Source organism: Petaurus breviceps, unplaced genomic scaffold (assembly GCF_028583685.1).
Source record: "Petaurus breviceps papuanus isolate PSGF00001 unplaced genomic scaffold, PetGlider_PUasm1.0 90784, whole genome shotgun sequence".
NCBI lineage: Eukaryota > Metazoa > Chordata > Mammalia > Diprotodontia > Petauridae > Petaurus > Petaurus breviceps.
The window spans coordinates 3,492,968-3,510,369 of NW_027187345.1; the positions used below are offsets into that span (position 1 = coordinate 3,492,968).

At 38.0% G+C, this 17,402-nt stretch overlaps 2 protein-coding genes across 4 annotated transcripts in view; one reads left to right on the forward strand and one right to left on the reverse strand.

Annotated features, from left to right (window-relative positions):
* Positions 1-6,635, forward strand: part of IPCEF1 (interaction protein for cytohesin exchange factors 1) — a 223,400-nt gene extending 216,765 nt beyond the window's left edge. For all 3 annotated transcript variants that reach the window (XM_069069630.1, XM_069069629.1, XM_069069631.1), the window contains one exon: positions 6,040-6,635. In XM_069069630.1, the coding sequence (XP_068925731.1) occupies positions 6,040-6,243 (204 nt within the window). In that variant the 3' untranslated portion in view covers positions 6,244-6,635. The remainder of the gene's footprint in view (positions 1-6,039) is intronic.
* OPRM1 (opioid receptor mu 1) overlaps positions 1-17,402 on the reverse strand; it is a 149,352-nt gene that overhangs the window by 45,516 nt on the left and 86,434 nt on the right. The window lies entirely within an intron of this gene.

A 17,402-nucleotide genomic window follows, 5' to 3' on the forward strand; every position in this document is an offset into this window, starting at 1 on the left:
TGAGCTGGAGAAGGAAATGACAAAGTAGTATCTTTGCCAAGAAAATCCCAAAACAGGGTTACACAGAGTTGGACATGACTGAAAAACGACTTCACACACACACACACACACACAAACACCCTTAAATCCTTGCTATAGTAGGTACTAGTTGCAGGATCATTTTGTGGGTCTCTGATTTCTTCCAATGAATATATTATATTCTTTAGGGCAGGGAAGATAGAAACATCTTAAACAGCAAGGTGGCATGGTGGAAGGAGCTCTTGACCTGGAATGATTCAAATCTGCTCCAAAAGGCTGTGTGAGCAGGACAAGTCATTTAACTTCAATTTGTTTCAATTTTTTCAACTGTACAATGGGGACAATAATTGCACCTACTTCCCAGGGTATTTGAGGATAAAATGAAATATTTGTCAAAGTACTTTGCAAATCTTAAACGGCTATATAAATGCTGAAGAAGAAGGAGGGGGAAAAGAAGAGGAAGAAGAAGATGATAATGATGATTGTAGATGTAGATGTAGGAGTCATCCCTGCCTGGAAGCATTTTTAGAGTGTGACAATGTAGTTGTTGTCCCCTCTGTTGAGGTAATTATCTCCAGTAGATAACTGTCTCCTATAGTCCTCCATAAGACTCAGTTCTCACTCTGGTCACTGGAAGTCTGGGCTGATAAAGGACAAGTTCCTTAGCAAATCATACTCACTATTGCCCCTTGTCTCCACTCCTCCCCACTCTGTAGTGAATCTTTTCTTTTGATTCAGTCTAAACTGCTACTCACTCTACACAAGTACATGTGAGGCTATTTCCAAAGCTACCTCAGGCCATGTGGAAAAGAACGTATGTTGCTGGGCCTGCTTGGCTACCACCTGGTATGTGGCTAGCTCTACTATTCTTGTTTATTAGTCAGGAGGACTTATGACAGTTTAGAAAGTGGCTATGAAAAACTTAGAGCACAAAAGTTTATAAAAACTTAAGAGCACAAGATGAACTTTAGTTTTCACTGAAGTAAAAACATCAATAAAGAAGAATGTCTCCCTCTAAGGCCTCATTGGAGTGGGCTGATGACCCTGGCTTCTCATAGTCAATGCTGATAGAGTACATTTCTACCAAGCTAGAAAGGCTTCTGTAATGGACTAGGGCAGGGGTGGGGAACCTGTGGCCTTGAGGTCACATGTGGCCCCCTAGATCCCCAAGTGTGACCCTTTGACTGACTCCAAACTTTGCAGAACAAATTCACTTAATAAAAGGATTAGTTCTGTAAAACTTGGACTCAGTCAAAAGGCTGTACCCAAGAACCTAGGAGGTAACATTTGTCCTCAAGGACTCATGTTCCCCACCCCTAGATTAGGGGAATCTCATTGACAGACTGCACCTACTGTGGGAAAGGAAGGTCCAGATTACCATAGCATGGAGGGGCTCATCACCAGAAGTGCAACAGCACTAGAAAAACAATATATTTTTGGCACAATTTCTCATTAAGTAATATAGAAAAGCTCTATGAAATGAGTGATTTTAGTCTCCAGAATTAGCAGCTTGAGTGTGTACAAGACAAACACAGCAGAGAAGTTTCATGAAGAAACAAGGAGAATGCTTAAAGCAATAGTTCATGTTACCCATAGGCACATTCCAGCAATAATGGCAAATCCCTACACTTACTACAAACCAGAAAGTAAGCTCTTAAAGTAAGGTCTTCCAGGAAGTTGGAAGAATTTATTACATTTTCATGACATGCCATAATATAGACCCCCGGGCATTCTTGGGTCACTTCCATGTTTGCTGACTTTTGGCTAAGGCTTTTTCAGTTTTCACTCACCAGTGATCCATGTGAGTAGCTGACTGAACCATTGTAGGACTGACTGAGATCCTCACTAGCAGCATGCTCTCCCATAAACAATGCCTAACACTAAATATTCCATGGCGGAAGACATTTTCAGTAGTTAGGTCAAGTTGGAGGTTGAATATTTGCCTTGTGAAATAAAAGTCAAACATTTCTTGTCCTCAGCTTTAAAAACTACTGAAATTCTTGACTATTTTCCAGGAAATACAACATTCATAGTAGTGAAAAAAAACCTAAAGCATTTATTCAGTCATCTTCAGCTTAATATCATATATTAATGCAGTCATTTCATAGATGCTGGCAGCCCTCACAGGAGATATTCTAGGAAAGAAGCCCCAAATACTATTTTTCCATTCACTTCTTTCTAAACCCCACCCCTTTCTCTTTCTGCTCATAAAAAAGGAACCCCAGAGATGAGACAAATATGGTGGAAGTTGCTTAGTAGAACACAAGGGTAGAATGAGTTTTGGAACCAACAGAGAAGGATTATCTCTCACCCCCCAATATAGTAGTTATATTTGGTGTTGAGTTTAATGCTTTTAAAAATACAAACATTTCTTATTTTGCAAAATTTCACAAAAGATTAGCTATCTGAAGAATAAAGTTGTTAAGTTTTCTAAGCAATAGAAATATCTTATGAAAAATGGAAAATCCTTGACAATACCTGGCACATGGTAGGTACTTAATACATTTTATTGATTAAAACATCATGGTGTCATTCGAACACACTGTCATTCTTAATGGAAGAAAAGTTCTTTATAAGTTTCAAACCTAGATCCTGGAAACACCGTTTAGTTTAATTCAATGAATATTTATTGGGAGGTATTATGGTGCGATGGCCTTTCCGTTTTTGAATCTGGAGCTGGGTTACTCAAAAGTTCAAACCTTGAGTAAGTTGCACTACCCTCATATGAAGTTGGACTACTCATTTAATCAATCAATTAATCAATTAATATTAATCAATCAATAGGAATTTACTCAGGAATTGCTACCTACCAGGCACCGTGATATTTACTGTGGATAAAAAAGCAACAAGGAATCAATCCCTGACCTTAAAAATTTCCCATTCTAATGTGGGAGAGCACATGGATGTAAATGGATACATACAAAAGCATGTATAAAAATAGATATGACATAAGCTTGGGCAAGGAGGGCACTCACATCTGGGTCCCAGTATCTTATTCTGTAAAATGAGGGAGGTGGCTATAAAAATCTTTAAGATCCCTTCTCATTCCAAGTCCTCTAATCCCATTGTACCCAAGGCCCCAGGGAAGATATAAATATGAATGAAGGAGTCTACATGCTAGAACATGGAAGCTAACCAAAACTCCCCAATGTTTTTCTGAAAAATTGAACATAAGGACATAGGAGGGGCAAGTAGTGCTTCTCTTAAAAAATAAGTCTTCCAGGTCTCTCCAGATGTATTTACCCACTATGTATATGACTTAGAATCCAGAGATTTTGAATTGGAAGGGACCTGAGAGGTCATCATTTTGTCCAACATCTCCTTTTTATGGATGAAGTAACTGAGGCTAAAAAAGGGATAATGTTCAGTTAATTGTTTAATATCATAGAGGCAGTAAATGGAAGATTAATATTTGAGCATAGCATTTCTGACTTTTAATTAGATACTTTATCCATTGCATCATCTCCTGCCCAAATTGAGTTGACTTGCCTATTGTTTGTTTGTTTTTGCTTTTTGGAGGGCAATTGGGGTTAAGTGACTTGTCCACGGTCACATGGCTAGTTTTTGTGTTAAGTGTCTGAGGCCGGATTTGAACTTAGGTCCTCCTGACTCCAGGGCCAGTGCTCTATTCAGTGTGCCACCTAGCTGCCCCTGGACTTGTTGCCTATTGTTGCTCTAATTTTTCAACTGTAATCTTTCCCTTTTTGTGGCTTCTAGTCCAATTAGAATTCTTAGCTTCAGTTTATCTGCTTGCCTCCCCATTTCTCATTGAAAAAAATCTTAAATAATAATAATTCACATTTAGGTGGTACAGTGGATAGAACACTAGATTGGGAATCAGGAAAACCAGAGTTCCTATCCAAACTCAGACATTTATAGGCCCTGGGCAAGTCACTTAATCTCTGTGCCTCAGTTTCCTCATATGTAAAATAGGAATAATAATAACATCTATTTCCCCAGGTTGTTGTGAAGACAAAATGAGATAATATTTGTAAGTGCTTTCCAAACCCATACAGCACTATATAAATGATAGCTGTTGTCATTATTATGGGCAGCTAGGTGGCTCAGTGAATAGAGTATCTATCAGGTCTGGAATCAGGTAGACACATATTCCCGAGTTCAAATCAGGCCTTAGACACTTACTAGATGTGTTACCCTGGACAAGTCCCTTAACCTGGTTTTCCTTAGTTTCCTCATCTGTAAAGTGAACTGGAGGAGGAAGTGGCAAACTACTTGAGGATCTTTGTTTAGAAAATTCCAACATGGAGTCATGGACAGTTGGATATGACTGAACAACAACAAAAAACTCCACTTCATTAGGCAACAAGGGAGATATAAAAATAGTCCCTGTTTTCCTATAACTTCTAATCCTGTAGAGAGCAGGGAGGAGCTACATGTCACCTAAATACAAGTGTCAATGATATAGAATAAAAAAATGTGAGGTTAAAGGAATGACGTTCCTGATTGGGGCAATAAGGGACTTACTGCCTTGTGAAGGAATTATAGATTGAGTTGTATCTTGAAGGACTTGTAGCATTTCAATAAGCACAACTGGGAGCAGGGCATGCCTGAGGACAGAGTGAGACAGTGTTGATAGAACTACTTGAAAATCAACTGAAAGCTCATATTTTGCTGATGGTGGGTCAACAGCATCATCTTGGAAAGCATGGTTATTTATGTTAGCAGATGTGATGTCTAATACATATTTTGTATTATCTTAGTTCATAATGGGTGTTTTATATCTATATGATCCCTGTCACAAGGCAAATATTCAATACATATTAAAAAAGACTTGCTGATATTCTTTGAATAATACATAAACTTTTTGAGGCCAATTAAACTTCAGTAAATGGATAGAATTAGTACCAACTCTATTTTATCTCTAGAGGTTAATGCAGGGATCATACATTAAAGTATTAAATAATTGTAGGGTATATTTTTTCTTAGTCATTCCTGGCCATTTATATTCACACATAAATTTACCATTTCTTCTTCTCATCCTACAGCATTTCCCCACAACATCCCTACAACCTTTCCCTATCTTCTTTATTCCTATCTCACATGAAGGAAATGGCCTTTCTCTTTGCTAAGACTAACCCCTCCAACATGAACCCTTCATCCTGACTCCTCTTGGCTTCTCAAGCATATTGCCCCAACCATCATCATCTCTCTGCTTCTAATCTTCAGTCTTGTCTACTAGCTGTTTCTTTGCCGCCTCTAAGGTCCATATCTCAAAAACAAAACAAAACAAAAAACCCTCACTTGAATCAAATCAATTAGTTATAATCCTATATTTCTATCTTCTTCACTGTGGAAGCTAACTTCATCCATGGATTATTTCTTACATTGAAAGTACTTTCCACTCCTGAGGCCTCACCTTCTAATTGGCTGATTCTTCCCAGACCCACCAATTTAAGGAGGAGGTCCAGATCAAAGATGTATTCATCTCTCTCCAGGTTGTATTGTAAATTCATCTCCTCAAGACTTTCTTTGTGTCTGGGAGATTCTCTCTCCTTTCTTCCCATTTTAGCTTCCTTTTATGTCTTGTTTTCACACAAGACTAGAACATAAACTCCTTGAAGGCAGGAACTGTCTGCTTCTGTTTGTATTGTGGTTGCTTAGCACAGTGCCTTGTGCATAATAAACGGTTAATATATTTTTTTTTTAAGAGCAATCAGGGTTAAGTAACTTGCTCAAGGTTACACGGCCAGGTGTTTCTGGGTGGGTAATAAGTGTCTGAGTCTGGATTCGATCCACATGTCATCCCGACACTGGAGCTGGTGTTCTTACTCGCTGTACTACCTGGCCACCCCTACAGTTAATATTTGACTTATTAATAATAATTGACTGATTTGACTGTTGGACTCTACTCTCTTTATCAACTAACCTCCTTGAGAAAGCTTTGCCTTAATAAATACTAGTTGACTGATGGAAGAGTAATTTTTTTCAAAGGATTAATTCTGGCTTTTTGGATTGTATAGAAAAAGTGACTCCATTTTTATTTTTTTTCCCCTTTGCCAGTGTAAAGAACATGATTTAGCCATGATTAACCAGTTGTTGGAGGATCCGAAGCTGACGGCAAAGAAATATAGAGAATGGAAGAGCACAAACAGCTTGTTGGTTCAGGAGATCTATCAACAGCAGAGTGCAAAGACTGCCGCTGAAGGGCCTTACCCAGAGCCTGAGGGACAACCTTCCTTTACCCATGTTGAAAGTTCTATTTGAGATCAAGCCAGAACTCTCTCCCTACCTTGTTTTGTCCTCAGCAACCCTTTAAGCTGCTACAAAGTCTTACATTTTTCCTTAAAAGGGGACCTAAAAACTATTTCCCAGAAGCTCACATCTGGCCTGATAAGGCAACTTCACTGGAAACTAATTAGCTAATGCATGGAAACCCTAGTTCACATGACCATATATCCATTTGCTGAATCAATCAATTTAATTCAGGTATATACAATTGAAGGCCTTCTATATATGAGGTGCTATAAGAGTTGAGGAAGTGGGGAGGGGGGACAAGAAATTCCTATGATATCTGTTTTCAAGGAATATACAACAACAATCTGTGGAATAGAGAAGGGATTCACTCACGAGTGATTTTGATAATTTCGTCATTCAATCCCTCAGTAACGGGAAAAGAATGTAAAAAAGAATATATATGGTCTATCTTGTTGAGTTGTCATCTTTCCTGTGTCACTTTTACATGGGAGGAGTGCAGTATAAATGCTTTTTTGTTGTTGTTGTTTAATTCAGAATCTTGTCTTTGGGGGTGCAGATCACCAATCTCATTTCCACATCCACTTAAAGGGAATACATTGGCATTAAAAAAAAAGAAAGACTCAGAAGGGAGCTATTCCATGGGAACAATGTTCTATCATTTGTGGACTCAAAGGACTACTTGACATTTTCAAATTTCACACTGGTTGGGGGAATTCTACAGCACGTGGAGAGATGTTGCTTGGGCCACTTGGGGACATCTGTTTTCTGACTTTTTCATCAACTACAGGACTTCACCATGCATTAGGAAGGGTGTGTCTGCTGCCTGTAGATTATGGTACAACTACAGGATTTGTATTTGTGTCCAGGTGCTCTAGGATCCACACAGCAAGGATATTTTTGGCACCTGAAGGTTTTCAATTTCTTTATTCAAAGGAATGAAAAAAATTTTGAGCTAATTCATAGTTGGTTTTATTTTTGTAAAGTTATCTGTAACTTTATGGCCTATGTGAATATATAGCTATGTACATATAAATATGTATATGTTTGTTATTTAAGTCTATTTATAGAAGTCCAGACTTACCAGTGTTAATAAGATCATGCTATTTTCCCCTTATTGAATTGCCTACATGTTCTAAGTAGACATGTTTTTAATTTGAGAAAAAAAATGGGGATATTGGTGAGTTGTTTCATTCTGCTGCATTAACTGCGAGGTCAGAAGTATTTTCAGGAAACCTGTAGGATATATATGGGGACATGCCAGATATGTTGTTTGGTTCCTCCATCCTCCATTGTAGTAGTATCGTATAATGGAAAGTACACCGTACCAGGAATCAGAAGGTCTGGATTAAGGAAATGATATCTGTGATTTATTAGTCATGGAATCTTGGCCAAGTCACTTGTCTTCCCTCAGTTTTCAGCCTTCAGTCTGAAGCCTCAGTTTTCCTATCTATAGAATGGAGCTAAGAAGAGTGGATTAGATAATCTCTACAGTCCCTTCCAGCTTTAACATTCCCTGATACTCTTTCCCTATTTATACATGCAGTGTTATTCACAGTCATAGAAGGGTTAGAAGTCAGCGACCTCGGAACCTCTAGTCCAAACTCATACCTGAATGAGAATCTGTTCTACCATTTAGCTGGGAAGGTATCACCTCACTTTTGCTTAAAGACAGCCAGTGGTGGGACACCGAAGAGTTCTGGTGGTCAGGAAGTTTTCCTTTTCGCAAGGCTGCCCATCTGTTTTTAAGTCCCATTCATTTCTCCTGGTTCTGGTCTCAGGGACCATACAGAAAATTTCTAATACCTCATTCTTTTGATATCCCTTCACATATTTGAAGAGAGCTGCCAACTATTTGTAAAACAAATGAAAATTTAGCTTAAAATTATTTAAATTGGGATATTTTGGCCAGAGAGCTCTTAGAGTTTATTATATTTTTATATAACTTTGATGTGTCATTCAAAAAAAAAGAGAGGAATTCTGTGTTTTGTTTTATTGTAAGGAACCTCTTCCTATAAACAGCTCTCTCTCACATTTGCTAAGATCAGACATACATACATATGTGTGTATACATATATATTATGAATATGTGTTATATATAATTGTGTTGGTTGTAGTTAGTCTTATATTAATATCTGTGTATATAAAAATGTGTATATATTTGCAATTACATGTTTGTGTGCATATACAAACACATATGTAATCAAAGGCCAAACAGATGCAAACACTCCTGGAATAGCATTCTCATTAAGATGTGTTAGAAATCCTATTACTCCTTATTAAAGATGAACTTGGTTTATTAGAGGAACAAGATGAGGAAAGAAGCTGCCTTGTTTAGGAGTTATCTAACCACTGCTCACTAAGCGTACAACCATGGCTCACTTAGGTCTTACATCAAGCAGACCATTGAAATGGCATGTTCTGTTTCACAGCCTAAACATCACAAATATAAGGAAACCCCTAAACTGCACCTATCAGTTAAATGCAAATATCCAATCAATTGAAACAACTTTAGGCTCCCAGGGGTTTAATACTGTCAACTTTAAGGATGAAGCTATCTTATTATGAAAAAGAAAAGAAAAAGAACACTTCTGTAAAGTACACTTAGGGCAATAGAAATGACACTAACGCAAGAAATACTTGTTCTGTCATGTAGATAAATTTCCATGTCTCATGGTAGGCTTTTAATAATAAACAAGTGCTATGAGGCAATACCATTGACCTTTTACTGCAAACTCTCATGTCACTATTGAAATTGAAGAGAGGAAAAGGCCTGTTAGTTTCTTCAGCCAAGGCTTTCAAAGATTTTCAAACATCATCTGTGATACAGTTCTATCAAGAATTTTGGTAACATCCATTAGGGGTCATGATGGTTGTATCAATATTCTGCCTGAAAATTGAAATTCTACGTGTTAAACTCTGCCCTTGTATCTGTGTAGACTGGGGTCGTGGTAGTTGAGAGAAGATGTGGAACTGGACCCAAGGAGTCAATTAAGTGTCATTGGTTGGAATTCTCAGAATTATTACAGACACTCTAATTCTTACTAAAGTTAAAATGGAGTTACTCCATAGACATTACTCTTTACAAACATGATGCTTAAAAAAGTAATCATCATGTGATGACTGATAACCCAGGAGGTCCCACTAGTATCCTTTGATGTTAAAAGGATATGAGTGAGGAAGGCCCTCAGGCCATGGGGTGGATCTCCTGCAGTGAATTTAGGAAAGGACATGGAAAAGGATTTATAGGATGAATAGGCATGGATTTAAGAAAATACCCAAAACAGCAAAATTACCGATCTCATAGAGGAGGATAAAGCCAGGGTACTATTTCCCCCTCTCTTTTGAAGTTCAGGTAATGTTGGAAATAGATCTGGGAAGTTGAAAACCTTGTCCTGCCCCAGGTAATGGTAGCTTTGTATCACTGAGTATAGAGGGTTTGACCAAGAGTCAACCTAATAAAATTGTTATGTAAGGCCTTATTTCTACCTCTCCAGATAGTTCCTTGTAGAAAGTGTGGAAATTTCTTCATTTTGTGTATAAGAAGGCTGATAGGGGTGAATATTTTTGTATTTCTTCAAAAAACTGCTATAGTTGCTTGTTATACCATCAATGAACCAGCTTCTCTGAGAAGTTTCATAGAAGTTTGTTCAAGGTAGGTCACCATGGGTTAAAGGATAAATGAAAAATGGTTCAAGCTTATTTTTGGAGGTTAGGTCCTCATGTATCCTGTAACTAACCAAAACTAGTGATTTAGAGTAATCATGGTGCAGAGCTTTCCTTGTTGGCAGACATCAAAAGAGGATACCTCCTGGGGACACCTCAGTCCAGACCTGACTCAAGAGAGGTCATCTCAGAAGATTAAGGGCCAGCTTTAAGATTTCCTGCCACTCTTCCTCCTCATTCTACAACTTGCAACAGCATATTGTTCACAGGATTCTGCACTAGAACACTGAAAAGTGTGCTTTGGTGGTAACATTTGGGACAAACCCTTCAAGCCTTTGGGTCCTCCATGAGGCCTCTTGATGCAAATGTCATAGAAAACCAGTTCTTGGAAAGTAAAAATTTTGAAGAACATTGCAAAAAATGCCCAGAGACACATTTCTAAAGGTTCTTAGAAGTCCCAGGAGTTGAATTTAGAGGTAAAATTGATGTGAAAAGCAGAAACTAAGCAACAAGAGGCAGTTTGGCATATATTAATTATACACTGGAGGTCATAGTCATCCAGTCACAGAATCAAAATTTTACAGTGGGGAGAGATTCTTAGCTACCAGATAGTTCAATCCATACTGCCACGTTTTTCTACTATAGTAGGCCCAACAAGTGGTCGGTCATCCAGCTTCCCTTAACTGAAGAGGATTCATCACCTCTTGAAGCATTCCATGCTATTTTGGGGCAGCTCTAATTGTTAGGAAGTTTAGGTTTTTTTCCTCGGGCATTGATCATAAATTTGCCTTTTTGCAACTTTTATTAATTGCTTCTGATTCTGCCATCTGAAATGAGACATTCTCTTTTACCTGTGATGGCAGATAAAAACTTCATCCAATTGTAGTGGTAATTCATTCCTTCCTCATTTCCCCCTCCCACCCACAACCCTAATAATGAATTATTATATGAATTGGGGACATGTCATTTAACTTTTATGTTTTCCCCCATTTTGTTAAGACAAATCATACCATTTATTAGGCATTTGGAGATCCTTGAATAAAATGGACATAAAAAAAATTGATGGAATCCCACTTTTCTGTGAAGAGGGAACTGAGAATTGCCACAGATTATTACTTTGGCCAAAACCCCTAAACTCAATTTCTTCATAGGTAAAATAGACATTGTGTCTCTTATTCCCCTAAAGATGTTATGAAAATGAGTGGGATAAACAGGTGTTCAAGTAATAAGCCTTTAGACTTCAAAAAGTGTTATATAATCCCAAAAGATTGAACATAAAACCAAGTTCTACATTCAATATAGTAAATATCTCTCATGAATTGTTCTTAGAAATATTTTTATTAGATATAGATCCTTACATGTTCTAGGCAATGAAGATCAAACTATCACTCCTCAGGGTCCAAATAAAGTGCCAGGTGCAGTCTTTCTCTGACTTAATAGTACTATGAGCCCCTAAGCTCTATGAGGCCAGGAACTGTCTTCGATTTAGTATTCTTGGCAGGACTAACAAATAATGGGCCCTGAAAAAATGCTTATTGAATTCAATTGTTAAATTTGAATTGGACCTTCCTATCCATGTTCTTCTCAATACAGCCAAGATGTCAGTATTCTCATTTCAAAGTAAGGGAACTGAGTTTCTGTAAGTTAAAAAGGTAATGTGCTTTTAGCATCATGACAGAGAAGAAAGAACACTAGATGGGGAATCAAGAGACTTGAATTCTAGTCCCAGCTTTTCTCCTAATTAACTGTGTGTTTTGGAGCAAGTCATATAACCTCTGTGGGGCTCAACAAGGGATCTCTGAGATCTCTCTCAGTTCCAATATTCTAAGACTCTTAATGATTCAGAATGATATCTCAGCTAAACAGAATGTAATTCTGCTGGGGAGCCAGGTTTTTCTTTCAGGTAGAGTCAGTGAAGCTATTCTATGGTAGATGTTTCAGCCACAAGCATCACCATAAAAGACTATAGACTTCTACAAATGAGCCGCAGCAGTGGAAGACTGAGTGAAGCTGTGGGTTTGTTTTTTTGTTGTAAGAATGTGAGAAGCTGTAGGTTTGCTTTTTTGTCGTAAGGCAGGAAGTGGCTTTCCTGCCTTCAGTGTAAATAGGTATCTTTTGCACACAGACACACACACACGTTATGTGCGTGCGCACCCAGGAAGCATCATGACGATCTTTACACATACTTTGCAATTTCGTTTGTTGTGCAAAGTAGAACTAAGCTGTTCTAGAATAATTGCACCTAAAATATTGGGACATATCTCTGTGGAGAATTGTTTTTTCACACCTCATGTGATACAAACTAGGATGGTATCACTGCATTTCCTTGTAGTCTTTGTTTGGTGGGCAATATGGTATTTACAACCACATGGATGGATGTTTTGACCCTATTTTCTGATTGTTCCTAACTTTTCCTAGAAATACCTGAGACTCCCATGTTGTCACATCTGAAATAAAATGTAGGAAGCATCACCTTATGCTTTTAAATTTCATTGCCAAATGTCTTTTTTAGAATGTTGAACAAAAGAAAATATATTTAGTAAAGCAACACAGAAGGACTGGCAGGAAATTTCTCAAAACAGCACTTGCTGCTCATCTACTTCCCTGTTTGCTGCCCAGTGCTGGGAAAGAAATGTCATGTTCTGGTCTGCCTCCTTGTTCAGCCTTTTTCTTCTACAAAGATTAGAGTGACCTCTTGTGGATAGGAAGTGAGCTTCCCACTTATCGGAATAAATAGAATGGCCCCAAATTGTCACTGGGTTTCATGTTCTGTTGGTGCATGTTAACTTATATTGTTCTGCAAATAAAGCTTTAATGATGTTGGGGGAGTCTGTTTTCAAATGATAACTTACTGTTTATTCAAATGATGCATGTTTTCAAATGTGCAAGAGCTTTGGAAATATTTCCTAGCATTCGTTAGGTTTGACAAAATAGTATCTCTGCCATAAAATTTGCATTACATATTTCTCATTGCTTCTTTCTTTACCATTCCTAGATGTTCCCAGTTTTTTCTAGTATTCACAACATCATTAAACTTTGAGGTTTAAATTTACAGCAAAAAAGAGTTCCCTTAAAATAAGATACTCCCCAGAAAACATTTAGAGTTATCTAGTCTTTACTCATGAATAAATGCCCTCTATGATATCATCTCATCTAACCTCTGTTTGAACATATCAAGCCTGACACATAATAAGCACTTAATAAAGGCACTCTCTCCCTCCCTCTCTCCCCATTTGTCTGTCTGTCTGTCTATCTCTATCATCTATCTATCTATCTATCTATCTATCTATCTATCTATCTATCTATCCATCTCTCCCTCCCTCCTATCCTCTCTCTCTCTCTCTCTCTCTCCTCTCTCTCTCTCTCTCTCTCTCTCTCTCTCTCTCTCTCTCTCTCTCATTTATCTACCTATACTCCAGGAAACTTAAAATATTGAAATGAAAGGGCAGGTAGATTAGAGGAATTTGATCTTGAAGGGACCTTGGAGCTTTTCTACTCAAACTTCCTCTTTTGACTAATGGGAAAACAGGGAATGGGGCATAGTTAACTTATTCAGCAGTGGTATAAGCAGAAAGAGCAGAATTCAGATGCTTTTTGCCTTCGAGTCTGTGCACTTGTTTCATGTTGCATCTATATTTCTTTTCATCCCATTTTCTGATTTTGGGAAGTTCTCCAAATATTCTTATTTGTAGATTGCATTGAGCCCCAGAAAAAAGACAAAGTTTGTTGATGAGATAAGATGAACAAATAGATAAAATATTGCAAAACTGAAGAAGAAGAATGCAAAATAAAAATAAAGGGAAAAAAGGGAACAAGAGAAAGATAATTTAAGTTTTAATCTAATTCAAATAATGGAATCATAGATTTAGATCCTGAAGGGCCGTTAGAGGCTGTTAAATCCAAGTCCTCATTTTATAGTATGGAAACTAATGTCTTGAGAGATTATGTGACTTGCCCAGGTTCCAAGTGTCCTAGATGCAGGCCTTCCTAACTTTGAATCCATTATATCTCAGGAATATGGTGGCTTTGCGTTATTGACTGCAGATTATAATCAGAAGTAACCTTGTCTAGTTTTCTAAGTGGGGGCCTTGGTCTGATCCCAAAGTGTGTGATCAACCAGTCCAAAGGTAGCAGGGGAGTTCAAATCTCACCCTTGCTTCAATAGCTAAAGCAATGCAAAACAACAGTAACACATTCCAACACTCACCCACTCTAAATCTGCCCTTTCCTTTAGTTATGCAGTCTTCCAGTTTTCCTCTTCATCCCTCCCCTTCTGAACTGAGTGTCAGCCCCTATGGGAGTTATCACCTAGATCAACCACAGCAGCTATGGAAATGCCATAGGGAACATTCTGTACTTACTCCCTGACCCCCCTTCCCTTGCTTTCTCACCTGACTGATTTTGCAAGGGGCCCTCAGGTTTTCCCCACCCTGGTGTCATCTTCCAATTTTTTACTTTCCCTCACGTCCACCTGTTGGTTTCCATATGTCTAATCAGTTGCTAAGTCTTGTTGATTCTATCTCTAAATCTCTCACATCTGTTCCCTTCTTTTTACTTCCCTAACCAACACCTTAGTTGGCTGTCATCTCTAGATGGAATTATTGCAAGAGCTTCCTGACTGATCACCCTACCTCAAATCTCTTGCTTCTCAGATCCATCCTCTGCTTGGTTTTTTGTTGTCCTTCATTCTCTAAGACAACCAAAATGACACCCCTATTTTGGAGTCAAATACAGCGTATCAGACTGTGCCTGATCAAACCAATATGAGCTCAGAAGACTCTCCCACAGGTTGGGCACAAATAGTCCCTATGCACATTTGGAGTTGAACATCCTCTACCTAACTGCCAAAGGAATTTTCCTAAAGTGAAAGTATAACTGTGTTACTCCTATATTTAATAAATTCCAGTGACTCCCTATTGACTGTAGCAGGGTGGCTAGATAGTTAAATGAATAGAGCAACGGCACTAGAGTCAGGAAGATCTGAGTTCAAATCTAATTCCAGACACTTACTACATGTATGATTCTGGGCAAGTCATTTTATCTCAGTTCCCTTGCCTATAAAATGGAGATTATTACTTGTAAAGTGCTTTGCACAAGGCCTAGCATATAGTGACCACTATGTAAATACTTACTCTCTCCTTTTTATCTAGGATCAAATGCTATTTCATCCTTATGTCATTCTTTTAAAATATCTCTTTTTTGTGTAGGTTTTAAAATGTGTATAGTTACTAACATAGTAATACTTATATGTAACTTACTAACAAATAAATCTATACATATTTGGATATGTGCTCAAAATATTTTTACTGGTGGACAACATGACCAAAAACTTTGGACTACTGGCCTTGTCAATCTGTCCAGGTTGAGAAATGAGGCAATTCTTTGATTACATCTCCTCAATGAGGTGTAAGTGAATACCTTTGCCCTGGTATTTGCTCACTGTTACCAGAGCAATGATGATTTATTGAATCCTATGCCTAGATCTGAGCCAAACCAATAGACTTTGCCTTTTAAATAGGAATAGACAAATCTGGGAAGAAGGGACAAAAGAGGTAGAGCTGAGAGAACCAAGCATAGATGGAACAGAACCATGAGAAATTGAAAGCTGAGAGGAAGATCCTGTTGATCCATGCCACCTTCCTCAAGGACCCCACTGACTCCAGATATATTAGACATGGAAATTTAGAAGATCTGATCCACAGAGAGGTTCTGAAAACTTATCATGAACAGATAAGGGAGAGAGGCTATACACACAGAGTAAACTTCCAACTTTGGTACTAAGGGTTTTCTTGGGGTCTAGGCACATATAGGCCTCGACCATTCAGGAATCCAGGTCCAATCTTTGTGTGTGGTTCCTCTGTCAACTCCAGTCTCTGAGGTCTGCACTGTACTATTTCTGCTCCACCTTCCCCCCTTTAAAAAAAAATAAACCAAGTCCAGTGGTAAAGCTCAGATTAACAAAAGTCCTAATTCAATTAATCATCCTCAGTGTCAAGAACAGCCAGGAATGAGCATTTATTCATATCCCACCAGGGACACATAATCAAAGTTGATGGGGAGTCGATGAAGTCTCTATATGTTGCAAAGGGAGATATGTGTAAAGCCAGAATAAAGACTTCATACATTAGCTTTGTTAGGTTAACTGAGCTCCTCTTGGTCATATGTTCTATACTCCAAAACACAAAACCACAACTATCGTTAGTAAAATAACTTTTTGAATGAGTTTGATATGTATTTATGAAGCTGTTTCTCTCCATCTTTGTCAATTTCTTATATATCCCATGCTCTGTGGCATTTATCTCCCACGTTCCTTGAAGAGTCAGGTCCCTAGAGCTTGGCTATTATATCCCCTAAGAGGTCTGACATACCCTTGAGGAGTTGGGACATGTGTCTTTTCTAATGTCATAACTCACAAATCCTCACTGATATGTTTTTTCACTGGGATTATCAATAGAGAATCATTTAGTTGGCCAGACTTAAGTAGCTTTTGGAAAGGGATATTTACTAAGGTAGTATAGTTGTTATAAAACATCTTATTCAAGATTCACACAATCTCCCACCAGTAGGTTCAGAGTCCAGGGGAAATTGGGCTTCAGCTTGGAGGATGTATGTGGCAAAAGGACAACTCACAGCTCCTGGTGACTGGAAGCTTTTTTCTCCCCTTGCAGCATAATCAAGAAGTTTTTCTTAGTCATGGTGTAGTTTCTCTGCTGATCTCTTTGTAGAGCTGCAAATCTATGTACATTTCATTGTTGACTTTCACTGCAGACACTGCTACCAGCTCATGTGTCCATGTGTCTTGGACTTGGATAGGAAGATGAAAAGTCTGAAATCCTCCAAACCCATCAAAGCTTTCAAGGTCCTCCTCTGGCCAAGGAGAGGGGAAGGAGAACAAAGGTAAAAGTAGAAATTCTCTCTTCCCCACCAAGAAGCTCATTCTCAGAGTTTTCAGCTGGAATTCTGTTCTTTTGTTTTCTGCTTGTTGGAATCCAAATCTCTACCAGATGCTCAGATAACCAGAGTTCTAACTTGGCTCATTTTCGAAACCACATCATAGTTCTCCCAACTAGTCCATATCCAACCATTGTCATTTTCTTTCTTTTGGTCATTTTTACCAATCTGGCGAATATGAAGTTGAACTTCAGAGCTTTTTTTTAAATTCATATTTCTTGAATTGTTAGTGATTTGGAGTATTTTTATAGGGCTGGTTGTAGCCTAAATTTTTTTTTTAGAATTATCTGTTCATATTCTTTGACCATTAATTTAACAGTGAACAGCTCCTGTCCTTATATATTTGGTTAAGTTCCTTATGTATCTTGGATATCAGACCATTATTAGTGAAACTTGGTGCAATGATTTTTTCCTAGTTACTTATTTCTCTTCTAATTTTGCTGTATTTATTTTGTGCAGAAAGTTTTATATAGTTGAAACTATCAATTTTATTTCCTCTGATCTTCCTTATCCTTTGGTCATAAACTATATCCATAGTTGTATCTCCTTCATTT